We start from the raw sequence: 22294 nt of genomic DNA on the forward strand, positions 1-22294 counted from the left end.
TGTTCGCGGGAAACTGGAAAAAAAACTAACCGGGAAGGGCTTAATTTGAGCATTTTTTTTATTGAACCGTTCAATAAAGTTCAATAAAAAACTGTTCGGATGAAACCCTTCCCGGTCATTTTTTTTTGCTGATTTCTCGCGAGCACTCTTAAAATCACGTTTTGATTACATTGAGCGGCTCGGATCATCAAAATTCGATCGGGAACTTTGCCGGGGGGGGGGTGGGGGTTTAAGGGTTTTTTTAAGTGTCCCCGGAACCGTCCCGTATATATATAGGAAGTGAGAAACAAAAGGAAGAATAAACTATAGAATGTTCTGTTTGTATTCACCAGCTCCCCAAAAGATTCTGCTTATTTCTGCACAACTTCAATGGAGTCCAGTTTGATCCTATGTACATGAGAGGTTAATAAGAGGGAGAAAGAGATGAGCATTCATAAGTGAAGGGTGGAAGGTTGGAGAAGTTCTCCACTACACCTTGTCACCTTCCTCCCTGTCACTATATCAAAATTCAAGAGTATAATTTGTTTGGTGGAAACTGGAATTCCCAGAAACAATTGCAGACTAAACAAGTGTCTACCCATGAGAGAGAGAGAGAGAGAGAGAGAGAGAGAGAGAGAGAGAGAGAGAGAGAGAGAGAGAGCATAACGGAACAAATAAACCAAATGGAACAAATAAACCAAATCAAAACGAGTTTTGTGTCTTACGGAGTAATTAATTATCGTAAACTAGATGAAAGTGTTTTTCCCATTAAGCTATGTTAAGGGTATCATGTTCCTAGTCATATCATTTCTCCTAACTATCGTATCTACCCATCTATGATGATAGAGGTATTGAGAACTAATTGTTCTATTTTCGGCAATTCGACAATTTAAGCTAGGACTAGAATCACACAGTACACTTAAATGTCTTGTGTCAACCTACAATTGACAAATTCTTAGATTATTCATGCAAGTGCTTGTGGATGGTTGAACAGGTGCACTTTTGACTCGAAAATTATTAAGTGCTCCTACAGCACTGTGTGGTGCTTCAAGACCTTCCTTCACTCCTCATAGGTGGGACTCCACACAAAGTGTACGTGTGACTCCCTCATCATTGTGTGGTGAAGAAGGCTTTAGAGTATCACGTGACGGTGCTCTAAGAGTACTTAATAAGTTTTTGAGTGAGGGACGCACCTCCCACTCATCCAAGCCGGGAGGGCAATAGGTATTTACACTGAATCTTTGCGCATATATCAGCACGGAGAGAACTCATAGAGAGATCAAATAAAGCCTTAAGATGAAGATTGCAGAGAAACAGAATCAGAAGAGAGATCGAAAGAAAAGGGTTTCACGAGCAGGGGGAAAGAGAGACGGGGTATTTGTGGCAGTTAACTTCCATACTGGTGAGAACCGCACATAAGGCTTTAGATGAGGAAGGATAAAATAGCCATTTCACTGAGAACCTTGGACCAAAAATAGACATTTTTCACTTATTAATAAGAAAACATAACCAAAGGGTTCCAAACAAGGACCCTGAAGCACCAAAAATTTTACCTTTGGGAAAACTGAAAATGTGTTACTATGATACAAATGCAGCTGTAGAAAAGTTGATGACAATGATCATATTTCTGCCGCTCTTTAGCTTTCTTCATAAAGTTACAGAGAACAAAATTTGCTGAGACAATCGTAATGAATCTTGCGTAAAAGGAAACATTTTTTTTATGTTTTTCAGCTATTTTCGTTTTCCTTCTTCAGTGGATCCGAGCTCACTACAGGAAGATTCCTCCTGTACTGCGGAGATGTCAATCTTCTCTCTAGAGGTGTTTTCCTCTTGCTCACCACAAACCTGTTAACTCCTTTCCGCATAGGCATTATCGACGGAAAGTCTTCATCGGGTATTTGACTGAGTTCAGAGATGTCCTTGATCTGAGCAACACGCCGGAACCACCTCTGCGCCTTAGCCTCTTCTGACATGTCCAAAGGATCAGGTTCCTGCACCGCCGACCCCTCCAAGCTCTTTCCTGTCCAACCACTCCTGGAACTCTGACTTTCAGGCTGTTTGGTCCCAGTCAAATCTGTGCTCTCAGTTCTTCTCTCTTTTCTGGAAAAGCCAGTACTCCGACCATCTTGTTTGTTATTAAGGGAATCAAAGGAATTCTGCGTTGGGTTTCTTCCGATTGGAGACCCATAAGTAAAATGTTTTCTCTCATTAAAGTTTTCTCCAGAAGATAAATCTGTATTCTCAATTCTACACTCTTTTCCAGAAAAGCCACTACTCCAACCATCCTCTTTATCACTACTTTGGGAACTGAAGGAATTCTGTGTTGGGTTTCCACTGGTTGGCGACCCATCAGTATCACGATTCTTTCTCTCGTTTAAGTTTTCTCCAGAAGATTCCGAATTCAACACCCCTGTGCTGGTTTGTGGGTTATCCATGTTGGGGACGTTATTTGTGTCAGAATCAGAAGAAGTTTCACCGGTTGCTTTCACAGTTGAATCTGCCCCATGTGGCCGCTGATTATTCCTTTTAGCGAAATAGTCTGGTGGGAAAGGAACAAAGGGGACGAAATTGGTAGTGCTGCTTGTTTGCTCCATCGCCATTTTCCTTTTGTACATAGGAGAAGATAAAGAACGGCTATTTTTCTTGCTCACTACAAAACGATTTTCTCCCTTACGCATAGGCATGATGTCCGGAAAGTCATCTGAAATTTCACTTTCCAAGTCTGCAGGCTCATGCAAATCTGCCAGCTTCTTAAACCAGCTTTCGGACTTCTCAACCTCATTTGATGGCTGTTCAGTTAAATTCAAATTATCCCCCAACTTTCTGGTATCACTTTTCACAGGAACAGCGCTAGTTTGCTCACTAGCCTTCAAAGAGGCATCATGGAAGGTATCTGTTACCACCCTCTCATTTTCCTCAATCTTTTCGGGATTTTTAGCAAACATGTCCTTGGGTAATGGCACAAACGGAACATAACTGGAATGGCTCCCCTTGGGATGCCCAAACTGTTGAGATGTTGATCTAGACAGTGAAGGAGAACTCGCTGTTTCAGCATTTTGTCCATTAGCATCAAGAATTTCAAAAGAACCAGTATTAGCTGCATCTCTTTGAAATTGAGAATTAGCAAGCCTCCGCTCCAATGGAGTCTTCCTTGTGCTTACAACAAACCGGTTTACCCCTTTCCTCAAAGGCATGATTTCAGGAAAATCTTCATCAGCAGCAGCACTACTCAAATCAGCAGCACTCTCCAGTTGAGAAGCCTTAGTAAACCACCGCTGTGCCTTTTCTTCATTGGCAGCTAATCTGCTCTCAATATCAGGCTTATTTGCATATAGCCCATTACCATGTCCCGAAACAGAGCTTGAATCAGTAATCCCAAATGAAGTGTCTACGGGTCTCTTGCAATCACACCTTATGCATAGTGGGTTCCTCCCATAGTTAAAGAAATCACATCTTGAGAATGAAAAGAAAAGGGTGAATTTCACAATTTGCACTTTTACATAAAATGTGCCTAGGAGTTAATCATATAGAGAAATACTCACTGAGGACACTCCCACTCCCCACCCATCAACTGTCTCTTTGGTCTTGCCTCCTCACATTTAAGGCATTTAACGTTCCTCGCAAAGTTCATAAAAGTGCACCTGTTCAACACAGCCCATGATTAACAATGCCTTGTGGCTGACAAGAAGAATGGATCATAAATCATTTCCAAGGTTTAATTGTGCCACAATGGGTTTAAGTGAATATTAACCCTTTGTGTATGGAGATGCCACTAGCACAAACTGAATACACATGCATGTGGCATAATATAGGTTGCTAATTATGAGTTGTGACAAACGCAGTTAAACAACAAACACATGCATGTGTATTCAGTTAACAAACGCATAATTGGCATTGATACTAACTTGCTGGAAAGTGAAAACAGCTGAAAGGAAGTGATTATTTAAAAGAAAGATAAGAAAATACCTAGGGCATATCCAATCACCTCTCTTCATTTCCGTGTTCTGTCCAAGAGGCCTTGGAGTTTGTCCATACCTATCTAGGAACTGATGCTGGACCGAAGCACAAGACTCTGGTGCTGGAATTCCAAAACCCAACCTAGTTAACTCACTCAGAAGGTTCCTAATGGCTGATTCAATAAGCCCTTCTGCACGCAGATTGCTTTTTCCTGAAGAAACAGTAGGATTGCTTGCATAACTCAACAAATACTTCATCAGGTCAACCGTGTGCGCTTTATTGGAGTCGAACTCCTATATTTTGAGCAAACAAAATAACAAAGTCTTATTCACACAGATTAAACCATGAACAGTTTGAATTCACTCTTGAGCAGGAACCACTGCACTGACATCAACTACATCAACATAATCACTAGTACAGGTAGAGATATGAACAGCGTGCTATTGTTTATATAGCTAGGATTATACTTGTCTTTTTCAACTAAGAAATTCCCATTGTCTTGATTATGAGTTCTGATATGTTCTCATTGTTTGAATATCAAGAGAAGACTATAATATACAATAAGTATGTGTATGACACAGCACTGTTTTTTCAAAGGACATAGAACATCACACAAAAATCTACCTCAGCCAGTAATAGTCATTTCTCCTCCGTAGGTTTCCCCACTTAACAAGAAAAAAGCTTTCAAACTTACCCTCACGTTCAAACTTTCCCTCTCAATAACATTTTCACATTTAATAATTGTCGCAAATCGATAAGTGGTACATATCATCTTACATAACAGATTTTCTTTCATGCTGCCGTGTATAGGACGGGTACCTACTAATTGGTTAGATACGCAAATTTAAGATTATAACGTTTGGCCTTTAGGAAAATATACAGAGTAACTTGTCCTTCATTTGGGATCCTAAAGGAGGTTACTTAGAAATTGGATCATTGCTTGAAGGCGCCACATCACTCCCCAAAAGAGGAGCAACATTGGTTCCTCGTAAACCCTTCAACAAACTTGGGGCTAAAGAGTCTAGCTCAGACCATCCAAGACGGTGTCTTGGTCCATGAAAGAGAGGGATTCCATCGAACCAGATCGACGAAGAAGAAGATCGAAGCGACAAACAAGTCTCTCTCTCTCAGAATCTCTCAGAAATTATGGTTTGTGAAACCCAGATTAAGGAACAACTGAGAAGAAATTAGGGTTCTAAAAATTGGGGAAATTTCAGAAATTAGGGCTCGATTTATATGTCAAACTCAAACCCAGAAATTAGGGCTAGGTTCTCATCGATTTGTGCCTTTTCGATTTCGATCTGTGTGTGTGATTTGAAAAAAGTTCTCAAAAATTAGGGTTTTTTTTGTGAAACCATTGTTGTTGTTACTCGACTAGGGTTTCGATTTCGATTACTAGATTCTCCATCTCCAAACCCCCCAAAATTAGTGTTCTTCGTCACTTCCACAGTTCGATCGTTGTCTTCTTCGTAATCTCTTCGATTTCGATCACTATCTTCTTCGTCACTTCCATAGTTCTCTACAACTTTCGAATCTAGATCACTCGGCTCCAAAGCCGTAATATCTCTCTCTCTCTCAAACGACTTTTGATTGAAGGGGCAACAGATCTGACGAAGCCAACGAAGAGAGATCAAGAGACCTAATCCATCTCAAAGAAAGAGCGAGAAGTATCTGTTCGTCAATCTCTTTTTCGACATGTTTATCTTTCAATCATTTTGAGCTATGTTGCGATAATGATTGGATTTTCGGATCTACAGGTTCAGATCTGATTTCAAGTTCGAAGCTCCAAGAGCTCTCTGTTGAGAATCGATGCTATTAGTATGTATATTGCATATATATGCTCATAATCGGTCAATTGGGGTTTTAGGGTTGGAAGTATCATCTGACACGTTTCTTTACTCTGCCTCTCATGCTCTCCAGTTGGACATTTGATTTGGATTACGACATTGACTACGATTTTGATCGAAGGTATATATGTCGATTATCTGGTTTTCAATCCTCTGTGTTTGTCCTGTGGTCATTATCTGTTAGATCTCATTATCTCAAAATGTGTTTTGTTAGATCTCAGTTTGATTCATTTTTGTGATTTCCGTTGTTCTTTCAAAAAATCTATGTACTTGATCATGCTTTTTGTTGAAACCATTCTTGTTTTCCTAGAAATATCTCATTAACCAAGTTATGGTTACTTTTGACAGTCTAAACTGGCAGCTGTGCTAGCGTATTTCATTATGCTAAGTTGCCTTGTTTCTTGATTATCTGCTATGTTTAGTTAACATAGATATCTACTTTTCATTTGTCGTATTCTCAACGTAGTCATGCTAAGCTGCTACAATGTTGCCTTGCCCATGGTGGTAGGCTTTTGTTATGTTTTATTGAGCATTTGTCTGACATTGTGCTATGCACATTCTTTTGTTTGTAATTGGGCTTATCTTATGGGAGTTTGAATGTAAATGATCCTTGGTACGTTATGAGTGTCTTATATTGTGTCCTAGCCAATAATGTAGGAGTTGAACCCCTTTGCTTGTCTTGCTACAGCAATGGTGAATATTCATGATTTGTACCACAGAGCCTTAGCCGCAAACATGGCGAGGGAGATCGACATGTCTGAGGAGCTTCACTCGGATCTCATCTGATCAATTTTTCAACATATTCTTATTTTTTGCTTTTTAATGACAATCGACTTTATTTGCTTCTTTTTTGATCATTTCCCTTGTTTACAGGAGAGACTGTGATAAAGCGATCAACCTCGACGACCCTAAATGGCAGTTCTTTTATGAAAAAGGGTAAGCGACTCTTTATTTTTTAAGTGTTAAGTTTATTTCATTAATAGAATGTCTGAATGAACCTTGCAGTTTTTTTGCCTACATGCTGCTGAAGGAGTATAATCAAGCCAAGTCTGCCTTGTTGAATGCGTAGGCTTAGAAAGGAGTGCAAGGAATTGCTTGAGAAGATTGGAACAGTTTGAAAGTGTCATCGTGCTTGCTGGAGGTAGCAGAGTTAGTCCTGAAGTTGTAGGAGGTGCAAAGAAGGGTGGTAGTGTTCCTGAAGGTAGAGGTGGTGGTGTTCTTGAAGGTAAAACAGGTGATGTTCCTGAAGGAGGTGAAGTTGAAGGAGGTGCCCTTGTGCTTGAGAAGAAGAGTGGTGATGGTCCTGGGAAGAGGTGGTGATGTTGGTGAGGGTGGAGTCGGTGATGTTCCTAAGGTGGGAGAGGTGGTGTTCGTGAAGGAGAAGAAGTTGTGAAATAGGTGCCACAGAAGGCACGGACTAAGCGGATGTCACTAGGTGTGTATGGGATCAAGTTGTTCACAAAGTCGCTAACCAAAACGGATATTACCGACATTGTGCTTCAAGAACACCACCACCTCTACCATCAGGAACACCACCACCCTTTTTCGCACCTCCACCAACTTCAGGACCAACTCCGTTACCTCTAACAAGCACGACGACACTTTCAAACTGTTCCAACTCACCTTCAATCTTCTCAAGTAGTTCCTTGCACTCCTTGCCAAGCTCTAAGCTTGCGCCTTTCAACAAGGCAGACTTGGCTTGACCATACTCCTTCAGCATGTAGGCAAAAAAAATGCAAGGTTCATTCAGACATTCTATTAATGAAATAAACTTAACACTTAAAAATAAACTTAAAACTTAAAAATAAACTATTAATGAAATAAACTTAACACTTAAAAATAAAGAGTCGTTCACCCTTTTTCATATAAGCTTAACAAATTAGGCATCATGACATTCTATGCCACTCATTTGGAGCTGAGCTCACCCGGTTTACCTCCCTTGTACAACATCTCCTCAAGACCGCATGTATGATTGTGGGTGCGCGCGTGCAAGTGTTGTTGGGGGGAATGGGGCGCCATAACGTTCTAGGCCACTCGATTAGAGCTCAGCTCACCGGGCCTCACCTTGTTGATCTCCGTTGCAAAGTACCCCACTATCAAAAGCCCCTAATATTCAGAAGATCATTCGCAGTCCCCCCCACTCGATGGCAACTTGGCTCAACACCCGTGGCCTAGCAAGGTCAATATGCGCAGAGTCAAATCTCATACAGGGTTGTAGTCCACAACACCCTTGGCATCTCTACCATTAACATGGTATCTTAGCTTGGGAATAGGGCACAAGTACCACCACTTTGGACTAGTAGAGGAGGGACTACCAAACCAATGTAGGATGGAGGCTAGAGTGAGGGGATTGTCTGGTTGCATGGCCTTTCTTTCATTGGAGCAGCTATACCTTAACTAGTTTTAGACAGAGAAGGAGTGCCCTGTTCACCAAGACAACTCACATCTCGGGTCATACTTGCCACTTGAGTCCTATGTGAACTATAGGTCACATAATTTACCGAGGACCATGCACTATTGCGCACATTATTGAATTGGGTGTCAAATTCGGCTTAATTTGCGAACTAATTACCAAAAACAAAGGGAAGAGAACAACGATTTTACAATGCCCGACACTCTCAGCAGGCAAGACTCCATGATTCCATCAAAGCGAAGTGTATTGCAAGAGTTTAGCACTTAGTTTTCCCAATGGAGTTTGACCAAAAAGCTAAAAGCACCGTCTTCGCATGATGTCTCTATCTATAATCATGAGAGCTTGGTATCTGACTAACATATAAATGTACCATCTCCACATCATGTCTCTATATATAGGTCAATATATTCGGCATGTCTTAGGTGTTTATACCAAGATCTTAAGTAATTACACAATCTTGTATAACAATCTGGTGCTTTTGATTCTTAATATGTTGGAAACTATGAAGCACTTGGGTACTAATACGATACAGGTATATGATATCAATTCAACAAAACCTAGCAGAAGTAGGAAACTATGAAGCACTTGGGTACTAATAAGATACAGGTATATCAATTCAACAAAACCTAGCAAAAGTAGGGTAGGGGTACAACTAGAATACGGCTACAAAAAATGTATTTTTTGATATACAATAATGTATAACATGAAAACTTGTAGTAATTGCACATGAAATTACTAAAATAGTTGAATGACTAAGGAGACTAAGAATCCATCAAACCATAATGTAAGGCCAAACTCAAAGAATAAACCTGAGTTTAGACATTATATTAAAGAGCATGCAAACCAAGATCTTAATTCTACAAGCATGCTAAGCATAGAACAAAAACGGTCATATCGGGTCAGCCTCATCTCGGCATAAACAAAATAGTATTTTCGAACTTTATTTGCTCTAATATAGGCAAGTTCATCAACACCTGCACAACATTAAAGCATTTCACAGGAAAACAAACATTATTAAACTTACATTGCCAGCACCAATGCCAAGAAACGCCCTCATCCTCCGTGTAGTATCGAGAGCACTTTTGAAAAGAAATGGTGTTCCAGTTTCCACAACCATGCCAATATCACTTCTCGGAAGCAAACTGTACCCAACAAAAGAAGAAGACAAATAACAGTAATTGAACAGACCCAAATAGCAACAAAAACAGCCGAATGGCTTTAGCCTAGTTGGCATTTCATAGGCTCTTCCACAAGGGAGGTCTAGGGTTCAAACCTAGCCAAGTGTGAGTTGGTGTTTCTGTGGTGGATTATTCAAAGTGTGGTAGTTCATATTCCACATCCCCGTCCCTTTTCGTATACATTACCGTATATTCTTCTAAGTTGTTACTAAGAAAATAGCAAAGAAACAAACTAAAAAGTAGAGGTGATAAACAAGCCCAGCAGTTCAAGCTTGGTTTGGAAACTAACGAGCTTCAAAACACGTTCAAGCTTAACATGTATATGGTCTGCTTAACATGTATATGAGACCATGCGATGAGCAGAACACGAGCCAATCTTTAGTAGCTTGAATTTGTTATAAATCAATAGCCGAACGAGCCGACAACATGGTCCGAAACCAATTTTGAACGAGCTTTTAGCGAACAACACTAGCTCAAAACTCAAGTAGCTTAGTTCATTTATTAGCCCTACTAAAGAGGCGTGGAGGATGCAGCTTTACCCCATAAGATCCGTCCGGTCACGAGCGAAAGCCAGACAAGCGCTGGAGGCACGGACGAATTCATCTGACAACTCCTCGTGCGCCACGAATGCATCGTCAGCGAGAATCTCTCGTGTCGGAAGATCGAAATACCCGCGGGAGGAGAGAGAATCAACGAGTGCGGACCACTCTGGCCACGGGTGGGCGGCGGGGGGCGGAGGAGAGGTGGGGGAAAAGCCGAGGGAGTCTCGGCTGTTGTCGTCTTGATTGGTGGTGGTGGTAGTTTGGGTGTGAATGCCGGCTTTGGCTTGTACGAGGCGGATTAAGCGTAGCTGAGGGCGCGGAGTGGGAGAGGGAGTAGAGAGATTAGAGAGAGAGGGCGAAGACGGGAGGCGGCGGCGAGCGAGGCGGAGGAGGAAGGGGGAGGGAGCGGTGAGGAGCATTGTGAACCTTGACGCGCCGCCCATCAGGGCGGTGGAGCAGGGGGTGGAGGATGGGGTTTAATTGGAAATTGTGGACTGTAACCCTTGATAGGGTTTATTAGCTTGTGAACGTCAAAAAGTAAGGGCAGGGATTTCCAGGTTCAACAGTAGAGAGACAATACCGTACACTCGTGTAGGAATGGCAACCGGCGAGGGCGGTGCGGGTTTTTGTGTATCCTTACCCTGGCCTGAAAATTATCACACGGTCCAAACCCCAACCGATTCCGTCTTGATTAAGGAATGGGTTTATTCGTTCCGTCCAACAAGAAATATTTAGAAAAAATTGTTAACCTCAAAAAGAAAATAGCTATAAATAAAATGGTATTTTAATATAATGGTGAAAATATAGAGATAAGAATATAAGTTTTTTTAGTATAAAGATAATAATATTAGGATAAAAATATATAATTTTAAGTATAATGATAATTAGATTAGGGTAAAAGTAGAGTTTTATATACAAATACATTTCAGTGTGGGTACGTTGGGGCGGGATACTTTCACCCCAAACCTACCAATTTTTAGACTTTTTACCTTGACCCTATAACCAAAAATGAGATGAAAAACCCGCCCCGTTCGTGGAGGGGTGGTCTGATTGCCAAGCCTACACTCATGGGAACTATCAACCATACCACATTGTATGCTATGTCGATGGGAGTAGAGAAGGTGGCTAAATAAGGAACAATGATTAATAAGAGTTGGAAATGCTATAATGGAGAATTAGTTAAAGAGATAATATGAGAGTTTATTAAATTATTTTTTAAAACAACATAAAAAATGATTAGAGTAGATTTGAGGGGCACGTTAGTAATTGTGCCCACCAGGATAAGCTTATCTTATGGGTGCGGGTGGGTTTTGCTAAGAGTATTGTAACCGATAAATCATCGGTCAGGTAAACAATCTGTGTGCAAAGTGGAAATCAAACATTGATAAAGAATAAGTAGGATTAGCTTATCCCCAAGGGCCCATTTGTTGAGGGAGAAAGAAAGCAAATAATAAAGATGTAAAGACCGAATTATCCCCCAAACTTTGTTTTGTATTCTTAATGCATTGATTTAACGAGAGCAATCAATTAATTTATCACACGATCCACCCTTATTCGTCCGTAGTATAACCTACTAGTCACACTTCATTCATTATTAACTAATCAATTTTTGTTTAGCTAATCATCAATTACATAAAAAAAGAAAAAAAAGGTGTGAATATATCAATAGACAGCGAAACAATGGCAACAAAAGTATATTTTTATTTTGGACTAGGCACCGTAACCGACACGGGCACGCCAACGCCTGCAATCAATTAATCTACTTCGCAAATTAGGGAACAAACAACAACGGAATCAATCGCCCCTCGAATTTGATCGCCCAACCTTTCTAAAGTTTCTTTCTTTCTTTCTTTTGGTTTTTTTTTTTGTTTTTTGTTTCTTTCTCTTCTTTCCCTTTTGGAGTTTGCTTATTATATATCTCCTCATTTGGAAACCCTAGAAGACCAAACCAGAGAGAGAGCATAGCGGTCGGCTGCGCAAAGAGGGACAATGGTGTTCTACTTCAAAGCCCGACCCGAGGCCGGCGACTACACCATCTTCATGGGCCTCGACAAGTTCGAGAACGAGGAGCTCATCAAATACGGTTTCCCCGAAGACATCTGGTATTTATCTGTCTCTACACTTGTTTTTATTTTTTTAAATTCAATACCTGAATTGATTGGTTATCCGTTATCCGTTGTCAAAATTGAGCATATCTCTTGGTATTAGGCGGCTCTATAAAGGATTGATTTAGGGCTATGTGTTTGTTTATTTTATTGGTACTCCACACCTGATCTATCTACTCAAATTTGTCTTTCCGTCCCGTAGTGATTGCCCGGTCTGCAATACGAGAGCTTAAAAAGAATGCATTTTGTCAGGAAAAATTTCAATATATGCAAAAAGTTGGGATTTTTAAAATAAAAGTACGTCATTTTTAAGTTCTCGTTTTGCGGATCGGACAATTGGGATGGATGGAGTATTTTGTTTTAGATGCTTATGCCGACCCTTCTTACCACGATTGACGGAAATCCAGGTAGAATGAAAGAATTCTCACAAAGTTTGGTTTTCGTTTTCTCGGAGCCAACCCAGTGTTTGCTTCAGTTTTTTGTGATCGCAAAATAATTAAAATTCCTCATACGAGGTCACATCCTTCTTTAGTGCAGTTCCATGTTTTTTCTTTTCTGTGTTGAGATTTATGATTGTTGTGGCCACATGGGGTTAGCTCATTCTTCTAAATTTCTTATACTTGTGTGACAGCTTCAATATCAAATACTTTTGGCGGTTGACTAGGTAGAAAGTAAATTGAAATATTGCAGCATTTTTCATTTTGTGATCGTTGATGATGTGAGGATATTTTATCGTTTCTTTTGTCACTGGGGGTTGGGGTTTTGTATGGCGATCATGAGGCTTAGACAAACTTTCTACCTCAAGCATGGTGCGATATTATCTTAGTTTCAGGGGGAAGTCAGTATGAGAGCAACAACATATCTAAGTGGCTTGAGATAGTACCCATGTGTTGTATTCCCTATTATTTTTCCAATTTCTCTGATTAAGTGTAGATGAAAGTGAAAACAAGTAAAACTTGTAATCTTCTTCCACTTCTCTAACTTGAAGCCTTTGTTTCCTATTGTTGATTCCATATTGGTCAACCTGGGACTGTGGCAGATTCGTAGGTAGATTGACAGGTTACTGATGTAATTCAAAGAAGGGGCTCACAAGTTTTAAAGTGCAGAATCTCGAGCAAGACAGATGAATATCAAATTCATGGAAACTAGATTTGACTAACTGTCTAATATGATGATGCATGTTTCCGAGGTAAGAGAAATGTAGGTCCTTTTTGTTAGTTCAACATACTCCTACCAGCTTAATACTTGGGAACCATATTTTTGGAGAGATAAGGTTTATGAAAAATACAATCAGTAACACTACTTAAACTCACGAGAATAAATGGCTTGGTGATCACATGGAACAAGATTAGGCGTACCTATTAAGAGGAACTGGGGCAGTCTTCTAATTCTTTGCAACATTAGTAGGGGGGCCTCTATATTTTCTGAAGTTCTAGGAAGCTGGATAGGATCTCAAGGATTTGGCAATGCTGTGTAGTTTGAGGGACAAAGGTATTATTTCGACATTAATATATTTGTGCCAGTTGCATTGAGATGATGCGATGATACGGACATTAGCGTAGATGGGTTTTGCTTTTGACTGGTGAATCTAGAGCTCGCGAGACATTTGTACTTTTCTAAGTACCTTTTCATAATCTAATACAATGTTTTAGTTTGCATTAATCTCATTTTCTGTCCAATAAAGTTTGAAATAACGCTATAAGTTATGAAATTGAGTGTGCTTAAGCCTAGATCAAACACGGAGATCCAAAGACTTTGTCTCTGTTCTTGACAATGTGCTTGGGCACTGGACCCACTAAGCCATGCCCCAAAACTCCCATGCCTTTCATGGTTAAACCAACCGGCGATTCAATATTGCGCGTTGGCACTACATTGAGAGATAGTGGATAGAGCTATTAGCATGCTAGATAGAGCGCTTGAGTTTTGGGTTGAGATGGTGAGATACTGGAGCTATTTTGTGCGCTTGATAGTGTGTGGGCGCTCACCACGTGCTCATGTGGTCAAAATTCTATTGTTAGCCATTTCGTCAGTCCACTATAAATAGCTTGATTTCATCTTTTGGAGTTAGAGCTCTAGAGCATCTAGGAGGCACCCTTTTATGGCTTTTTCATTCTCTAAGTTGAACCCTCCATTATCCCAATTTAAGTGCATATTCGTCATGTCTTTCGTAGGATTCATCGTTTGTCAGGTGGCATTTCAGACACCCACTTTCCTTTTCTGGTAAATTGTGGCTGAAGCCAAATTGAAATCCACTTTTTTATGATTTGCTTATTTAGTGAACCCTTAGCCATTGTGGTGACAGAACCTTTTGCGAATGGAGATTGAAAAGGCGCTTCTCATGGTGTCTATGGTATCAAGATTGGCTTGGGGAGCTCTTGATTCTTGAAGGGAAACAAAGTTAGGTGATTTAGTGTAAGGGTATTCATTCTTCTTGCCTAGTCTTGTAGTCTTTGGTTCATAGTAGAATTTGTTTGGGTGTTGGGTTTGTAGGTTTTGTTTCTAGTGTTGGACCTTGGGCTTTTCACATTAAAGCACTATTTTCTTTGTTATCTGTACGTAAAGCTTTACGTAAATAGTTCACAGAAATTTATCAAGATTGCGTCAGATCTTAATTGAGTTATGTTTTGTTGTTCACAGGTTCCGCATCTAGGCACAGATTTATTGACTCCCGTTTTTTATTCCCTAAGCTCAGCAAGTATTAAAAGTCCTTTTCATATTCTTGGTAGGATTTGTTTGGGTGTTGGGTTCGTAGGTTTTTGTTTCTAGTGTTGGACCTTGGGCTTTTCACATTAAAGCACTGTTTTCTTTGTTATCTGTACGTAGAGAGTTCATAGAATTTTATCAAGATTGCGTCAGTTCTTAATTGAGTTAAGTTTTGTTGTTCACAGGTTCCACATCTAGGCACAATTTTATTGATGTTTTTTATTCCCTTACCTCGGCAAGTATTAAAAGTCCTTTTTATATGCTTGCCCTCTTCCTGCCTCATGAGCATGACGTAAATGATTCTAAAAGGTAGAAAGATAGCATTGAGGGTGCCATTTATTCGAGAAAATTAAAGGCGTGCCTTTGTTGAGCAAAGATTCTAGTGGAATCCTTTTACAGAGTTATATGTGCTTGACTAAAGGGCCTCTCTCAGTATCATGGTTTTGAATACTCTGTTGTACTGGCCGGTATGGCTGAGATGTACCACTTGGGTTTGGTTATAAAACAGTACATTTGACCTGCAATTGTGTTTTAGCTAGTTTACCAAACAATTCTAGTGTGTTAGGGAGATTTTGCTATGCTTTGGTAGTTTGGCAATACCAGCTTCTGGTACGATGATTTGTGTGTATACACGTGCACACGCACACATATGTAGAGCACTGGTTGGAGGCAATGTAGTACATGGTAAATATCATAACTAGATATATTGTTAATCCCATGGAAATATTTTATATACCTATGAATCCAAAGCGGTATCCAGTAACCTGTTGGAACCGGTATGAGGTATCAGTATATATGATACCAATGACAGACACATCTATATCTGGTGCAAGATTTGCAAGATTTAGAACCTTGCTCTGTTTAGTGAGCACCTTTTCCTTGCCTTGGAAAATCTCTTTTCCCCCCCCTTGGTAGTGGTGGTGGTGGTGAGAGGTGGGCATAGTTATTAGAATAGCATGATGTGCTATTGGATTCACAATTCATGCAAATCAATACGAATCTATGGGTGAATCAAGGTTTAGACAGAATCAGTGATGAACCGTACAATCCACAATTCAATTCATGCGAACATAAGAATTGTTGCATCCGACTAATATGAAGCCCCTTTTACCTTCATTTTTTTTTTTAATGGAAAAGCAACAACACCACTTTTTAGAGTATTAAGTACAAAATAATTGCTGTCGCATGCCAAATTTTTGAATCATTTGTTGATTAGTATTCGTTTTGATTGGGAGCATGTTGTGAACCTTTTCTTTCCTCATTCTTCTCAAAATATTGAAATAATCACCCTAAAGATGTTTGAGGCTAAGATACCTTGTACTCATGAATTATCTTTTGTTACTCTGTTGAATATTATTAGTTTATTATCATGAGTAAATAGATGGTTTCAAACTATTATTGTACAAGTAGTTGTTTATAATTTTGGGTATAATATCACTACATGAACGGGAATTTTGAGAAATTAATATTTGTAGTACTTGTAGTCTCCAAATCATAGATCTCTCGGAGTTTCGGACCAACCCACTTATGTTGCCATATAAGCTAGTTTCTTACCTATTAGGTGACGTGATCTTTGTTAACTTTTTATTACATTAAGGTTAAGCTTTTATTTTTACAATGAATCTCTAATAGGTATATGCATATATACTTTATCATATTCGTGTATGTTTTCTGATGGGGTACAAGTTTCTTGCCTATTAGACCACGTAATCATGAATTAGTGAAAGAAAACAAACTTCTATATTTATTTAAGCATTTTTCCACTCAAATTTACAATGTATCTTTAATATGTGATATTCTAATGTATGTATAACTTCCAATTTATTTTAAGAATGTCGACCTAATTGTTGCGATTCATGATTTGATTTGATTCACGATTCAGAAAAGAATCGATGCGATACTTGATTCGATTCACGATTTGACAACCTGGGGGGTTGTTCTTGGGCCTTTGGCAAGCCTTTAGCCTTCAACGAATGAGGTTAACAATAAATTCACCTTTTATGATCCAGTTTGCTTTTAGGATACATCCTTACTGCATGTTGCTGGTAAAGTTTGCTATGTTATATGGCTTTCTTGCAAAAAAAAAAACCTGTGGTGAAGACATCCAACTAACTTGTTAGGGGTTGATTTCCAATGCATGGGAGCTTGTACTTACTGTTGTTTCTCTTCTTTTTAGTAGCACTTTTCTGACTGCGCTGTTCTTCTGCAGGTTTCATGTTGATAAAATGTCTTCGGCTCATGTTTACGTGAGATTGCACAAGGGTCAGACAATTGATGATATGTCCGAAGGTCTTTTGGAAGATTGTGCTCAACTAGTCAAAGCGAACTCCATCCAAGGCAAATGCTCAAAGATTTAACGTGTTTTGAGTCAATTTGTTTCTTTAAATATTGTATCTTGTGTGACGGAAGTTTTGGGGTCCTGGCAACTGTTAAGTTACCAATTGCCCCAAAAGCTAAAGCTGCTAGAAAATGGACTAACAATGTATGTCAAGCATATTGTGAAAGAATTCAAAGGGGATAAGCATAATGCAAACATGGAACAAATGCAAGCAAAGAGATTTGAACGCAAGACATCTTCCAACCCAGGTTTCAATACCATGTTAAGTTACCAATTGCCCCAGAAACTTAAGTTGTTAGGAAATAGGCCAACAATGTATATAAAACTATCTAACAATAATATCAACTTTCCGCAATTCTGCATGAACTTGACCACCCTGATAACGATTATTATTGCAATTTGTGTCTTGCTTTTTTCTGCAAAGCATGGTGTCAGGCCTGGGCAATACAGAATGTTCTTTGACATTCCTTTTATGCTACAGGAAATAAGGTGAATAATGTCGATGTTGTTTACACGCCATGGCATAACTTGAAGAAGACAGCTTCCATGGATGTCGGCCAAGTTGGTTTTCACAACTCAAAAATGGTGAGCTTTCTTATCGCAACTTGGTCTAATATTGTGTCCCTGATTTGCACTATTCTTCTTTGGATTTCGTCGATGTGGGTGATGACCCTTGTATGATGTTGGTAACCTGTTTAGGTTCGCACTGTGAGAGTGGAGAAGCGAATAAATGAGATAGTTAATAGATTGAACCGGACGAAGGTTGAAAGGAAGCCAGACTTGAAAGGTACTTATATGTCCTTTGCTTGCTTGTGTGATTTTTAGATTTACTGCACACATTCATGAGCTGATTTCAGAGGGTATAGTGTTTTGTTCTATTTGATCGGAATGATGGGTTTCCAATTCTTTCTTTATAATTGTTTTTTTTTTCCCGTATGTTTTAGTATAATTTTTTCTCTCATATTGGTTAACCTTCACCGTGTTATTTATGTCTGAGTCGGTGTGTTAATGTTAATATGAAGACTTTTTCCTTGTTGGTGTTGATTTTATTTGTGCTTGTATATTGTGCAGCTGAGCGAGAAGCAGTTAATGCAGCAGAAAGAGCGGAGAGAAAGCAACAGCTGAGAGATAAAGTGAGTGCTGTATTTCTGTGCTTTTTTTTGCCAAGGTTGATCTGGGAATGCAAGTTCTGGTGTGCTTTAGTCTCATAGTGATTGAATCATGTGACATGGGGCTACTACGTGTGTTGTACCATAGAAGAACTTCAAGTCAAAAAGTTTCAAAATGGAGGTCATTGCGATAAAAGTTTTCATAATGTGGACAAACTAATTTGTTTTGCAGACTACGGCTGTGCTTGGGTCTCGAATTGGTTGGGGGAAAATGATTAGAAAGGTGAAAGATAGTAAACCAATATTGCTTTTGGGAAAAAAAAAAAGCTTCCTTCCTTTCTCTTTATTGGCTGGATTAGGAAAAGAAATGCATATAGTTGTCGAAGGTTACTCTATTGTCTAGTCTTCATAACGAAGAATTTCTTAAGTAGTTCCATTTCCCTTTGCTTTGGTTTTTTCCTTGATGAATCCAAAGTCCAAAAATTGACTGCAAGTTGCTGATTGATAGAGATGTTGTCGGGTTTGCCAATTGTTGATATTGCGTTTTACCTTTGGCATTAGGTGACATCTGAGACCAAGTTTGGTTGATGGACACAAGAAGGGTGGATATCTTTGGAGGGGGTTGGGATAACCGGATATGAATATTATAGGATGGTTGCCATCCAATCCCATTTTTGGTTTTGACTTGATGGGACAGTTATTATACGGCCCCTGATTTTTTCTAATGTTGGGAAAAGTAAATTCTTGGTTGGATGTTGCAACTGAATATCGTACAATGGCTCCCGACTTCTTTTATCTAGCAAACAGACACGAACTTTAGTTGAAGTCATCAGTTCCGTCTTGCTGCCTCAGCAGTGTCCTGGTCTGATTGTGGTGAGTCTAGTGACATCATGCCTGTATTGGTCGCTGATATCCTGAGCTAGACTTGTCGTTCGTGTTAATTTGAATTATTAGATGTTCTGTTTTTTTGCAGCAGCTGTTGCTGTTCTCTTCTGGATACTTTTCTTGGTCAACTTTACTCCCTCTTTTCCTTTACAATGATTAATTTTTGCTTGTAGATATGCCATCTCCACAAACTTCTTAAGCTTCATGCTATCATCTGAAGGATTTGTTCGTTTTTTTCTTCAAACTCTTTGATTCTTTCTACCTATTTTCTTCTGGTTACACACTTCTAAGGAAGATGCTATTCCTACGATTAGTATGTAGCCTTCAGTTTTCTGCCCTAGGAAGAACACGCTAACGGTCACCAGGTGCAGAAAATTTTGGTAGTCAGAACAGGATAAACAAATCTGGTAAGCCAATTCACGCAAATATGGTGGCCTGAATGTGGTTGGATAAACTACTCCTAAGAGCATCTCCAATCCTTACCCATATTTTCACCCAAATTTGGGTAAGAGATTTGGGCAAGGCATCTCCAATGCTAAACCCATATTTTTACCCAAATCTATTATTGAATGGCACACTAGTAATTAATGAGTGGCACACTTGTAATTAATGAGTGTGAAAAGAGGGTTTGAAAATAATGGGTATGGGTTTGAGTCCCCCAAATTTGGTTGAGGAAATGGGTAGAACTCCAAATGGGTAGGCAAGTGGGTATGAGTATGACATTGGAGATGAGTTTTTAGGCGCTTTACTCAAATTTTGGGTATGGGTAGTAAAATGGGTAAGGATTGGAGATGCTCTCATGCGTTGATTTTGAGTTTCATCTGCATAGTAGGCTGAATTTTGTTGGACTGATGGACCCTTTTGTTAGATTTTAAATACTCTTTTTTTATTTGATCTCTCAAATTTTGATGGAATTAATGCCCATGTTTCTGGCAGAAACGGCGAGAGGAGATGGAGAGGCTTGAAAAGGAGAGACAAGCAGAGGTTAGAAGCTACAAGAACTTGATGGTAGCTGAAAAGATGACATCTAACAAAGAGATAGCTTCAGCCAATAAGTCCTTACAAGAACTGGAAGAGGACTTCATGTAAGATGGTATAGATTCAACTCTTGAATACCTTTCACCTTATTACAGGAATCAAGATATCTTTCTCCCACAAATGTAAGGGTATGGGGATGTCTCTTCATTATTCTGTTTTATGGTCTTAGGCAAAAATGTACTCTATGGTGAGATGAATTTGATATAGAACGAACCTCTTTCATGAATAAGAAGTAAAAGACTTGTAATTTACAATGAAGGTGTACTTTGTTTTGTATCAACAGATTGGTGCAATTTATGATGATGATGATGATAAACATGAGCTACATTTTTTGTTGGTTTGCGGTCCACAAAAGTGTAAGCTTGGGCTTGGCTTGGCTTTGTAGAGAAAACTATATTCCTGGTTTACATTGTTTTGTTTCCTCTGATTCATAGCATCAAATTCTGTTCAAATATGACAACCTAACTGTTATTGTATTGTTTCAGTTGTTTTTGACTGCGCAGAAGTTTAAAATGCTTTTCTGGGCCTTCCTATGTTGGTACATTTGGGATCGGTTTCAAGATAATGATAATTGACTTGACCTCTGTTTTCCTCACCAGAATTAGGCAAGGAGAGGGAATAGAAAGTTGCCACAACCTAGGAAGTTTTTGCTTTATAGGAAGCCAAAATACGTGGTCCTTTTTTCACAATCTTCTTAAAGCGGGAGAACACGAGGACCACTTCAACGATGTCAAGCGTTGGTTACAATCCCTCATTACTTGTGTTTGGACATAGTTCAATGTCAAGTATCTTGATATCATACGATTGCTTATGGTTGCCAATTTATTTGTGAATTGGGGTATTTGGCTCTAAATAAAAGTTTACACGTACATTATGTTCTCTGTCTCGTTCCTCTCTTGGATGTTTTTCAGACATGGAAGCAATCTAATTCAGAATGAGTTTGACAGTCTTACAGTTTCCCAATAGGGCCCGGTGCCCTTGAGAAGTGTCTAGGGAACATTGCTTTGTTTGATTGATTGATTACCAGTAGGTTCTAAAGCGGATGTAGACACGGACACGACACGGACTTAGAGAAACGTTATTTCTCCAAAAAGGACGCGGGCACATTGAGCATATGTTACATTACATAATACATATATTGAGCTATATAGTTAGGTATAGATATGAGTTATATGACCATAGGATACAATATGAATTTATTTGACAGTTTTAGGGTTTCCCAATAGGGCCAGGTGCTCTCAAGAAGTGTCTAGGGAACATTGCTTTGTTTGATTGATTACCAGTAGGTTCTAAGAAGAATGGATATAGACACGTACACGTGGATACGTTACTTCTCTAGAAAGGACACGGACACATTGAGCATAACTTACATTACATATGTTGATAGTTAGGTATAGATATGACCATAAGTTTGCATCCCAAATTTGTGTAGTAGATGGGATTCAATAAAGAATGAAGAATCTAGAGAGACACAAGATTCAGGAAACCCCAGAACTTATCCTTTGCTTTTCTCCCCATTGCTTATAAGAGCCAGAGAATAGTACCTTCCCCACCCAAAATAAATAACACCTTTTAATTGAAGTTTAAATATGAATAGCCATGACGATACCATTTTCCCGATTTGTTTAAAACAATAATGTGCCGAGTTCCGAAGTTTGGTAATCAATAAGTGTTGAAGAAGTGTCGATTATGTATTAATTTCCGAGTCATAGACACCTAAGAAATGTCGGACACATGTCCCGAATTAAGATTGTTCTCTCACTATGGGCTAGAAAAAGAGAGTAGTATTAGACGTGTCCAAGTGCCGGTGTCGGACAAAGATACTTCACCTTTGTTGAAGTGTCGGTTGTTCTTATAAGAGGTTGAGATTTTGGAGTGTGGGTATCCGGAATAACATTGCCGAGCTCCTCTGGAATCAGATGACTCCTCATCTAAGGCAAGTCCTTTAGGTTTCATAGAGTGAACAATCCCGTTCGAGTCGTAGTTAAGATTTTCATTTTTCCTTTAAAATAGGCTTTAATGTGTTCGTTTCTTTGCTGATGACTGATCACTCATTGTTATTTTTTTAAACAAATAGAAATCTAATTCGTCGACTTGGAAGACCCGTCTCAACTCGAATCTAGGCACAACTCTTCCAAATTACGGCCCTTCCAATCAAGGATGGTGCAGCTGAGCAGCTTAGTTTCTGTTGGATTTTTAT

At 39.3% G+C, this 22294-nt stretch overlaps 2 protein-coding genes and 1 long non-coding RNA gene across 4 annotated transcripts; 2 read left to right on the forward strand and 1 right to left on the reverse strand.

The window, feature by feature from the left end:
* Window positions 1-1526: 1526 nt before the first annotated feature.
* LOC131319262 (zinc finger protein VAR3, chloroplastic) lies at window positions 1527-10510 on the reverse strand. Its single transcript, XM_058349440.1, has 5 exons — window positions 9914-10510; window positions 9221-9338; window positions 3946-4229; window positions 3522-3620; window positions 1527-3432 (listed from the first exon to the last, which is right to left on the reverse strand). The coding sequence occupies exons 1-5, from the start codon at window positions 10357-10359 to the stop codon at window positions 1707-1709; spliced, it is 2673 nt and encodes an 890-aa protein (XP_058205423.1). The 5' UTR covers window positions 10360-10510; the 3' UTR covers window positions 1527-1706.
* Window positions 10511-11628: 1118 nt separating this feature from the next.
* On the forward strand, window positions 11629-20430 carry LOC131319273 (uncharacterized). Of its 2 annotated transcripts, none has more exons than XM_058349460.1 (6): window positions 11629-12018; window positions 16934-17061; window positions 17544-17647; window positions 17762-17849; window positions 18134-18195; window positions 19993-20430. In XM_058349460.1, exons 1-6 carry the CDS (start codon window positions 11906-11908, stop codon window positions 20143-20145), a joined length of 648 nt encoding a protein of 215 aa, XP_058205443.1. In that variant the 5' UTR covers window positions 11629-11905; the 3' UTR covers window positions 20146-20430. The 2 variants fall into 2 exon arrangements, with proteins under 2 accessions (XP_058205443.1, XP_058205442.1); XM_058349459.1 differs by lacking the exon at window positions 19993-20430 and adding an exon at window positions 18404-18589 and having other exon boundaries at window positions 11688-12018.
* LOC131319276 (uncharacterized) lies at window positions 12286-15847 on the forward strand. Its single transcript, XR_009197936.1, has 2 exons — window positions 12286-13210; window positions 13426-15847. It is a non-coding gene; the product is annotated as an uncharacterized LOC131319276 (long non-coding RNA).
* Window positions 20431-22294: the final 1864 nt, after the last annotated feature.

The sequence above is a fragment of the Rhododendron vialii genome, chromosome 3a, assembly GCF_030253575.1.
Source record: "Rhododendron vialii isolate Sample 1 chromosome 3a, ASM3025357v1".
NCBI classification, from domain to species: domain Eukaryota; kingdom Viridiplantae; phylum Streptophyta; class Magnoliopsida; order Ericales; family Ericaceae; genus Rhododendron; species Rhododendron vialii.

Bases quoted from the DNA above. Each gene is read 5' to 3' on its own strand.
- LOC131319262 (XM_058349440.1), bottom strand. From the start codon at position 10,359: ATGGGCGGCGCGTCAAGGTTCACAATGCTCCTCACCGCTCCCTCCCCC. The intron at 9,339-9,913 runs GTAAAGCTGCAT...TGTTGGGTACAG, and splicing joins GACCGGACGGATCTTATGGG to TTTGCTTCCGAGAAGTGATA. The intron at 3,621-3,945 runs GTATTTTCTTAT...TGTGTTGAACAG, and splicing joins GGTGATTGGATATGCCCTAG to GTGCACTTTTATGAACTTTG.
- LOC131319273 (XM_058349459.1), top strand. From the start codon at position 11,906: ATGGTGTTCTACTTCAAAGCCCGACCCGAGGCCGGCGACTACACCATC. The intron at 12,019-16,933 runs GTATTTATCTGT...GTTCTTCTGCAG, and splicing joins GGTTTCCCCGAAGACATCTG to GTTTCATGTTGATAAAATGT. The intron at 17,648-17,761 runs GTGAGCTTTCTT...TAACCTGTTTAG, and splicing joins GTTTTCACAACTCAAAAATG to GTTCGCACTGTGAGAGTGGA.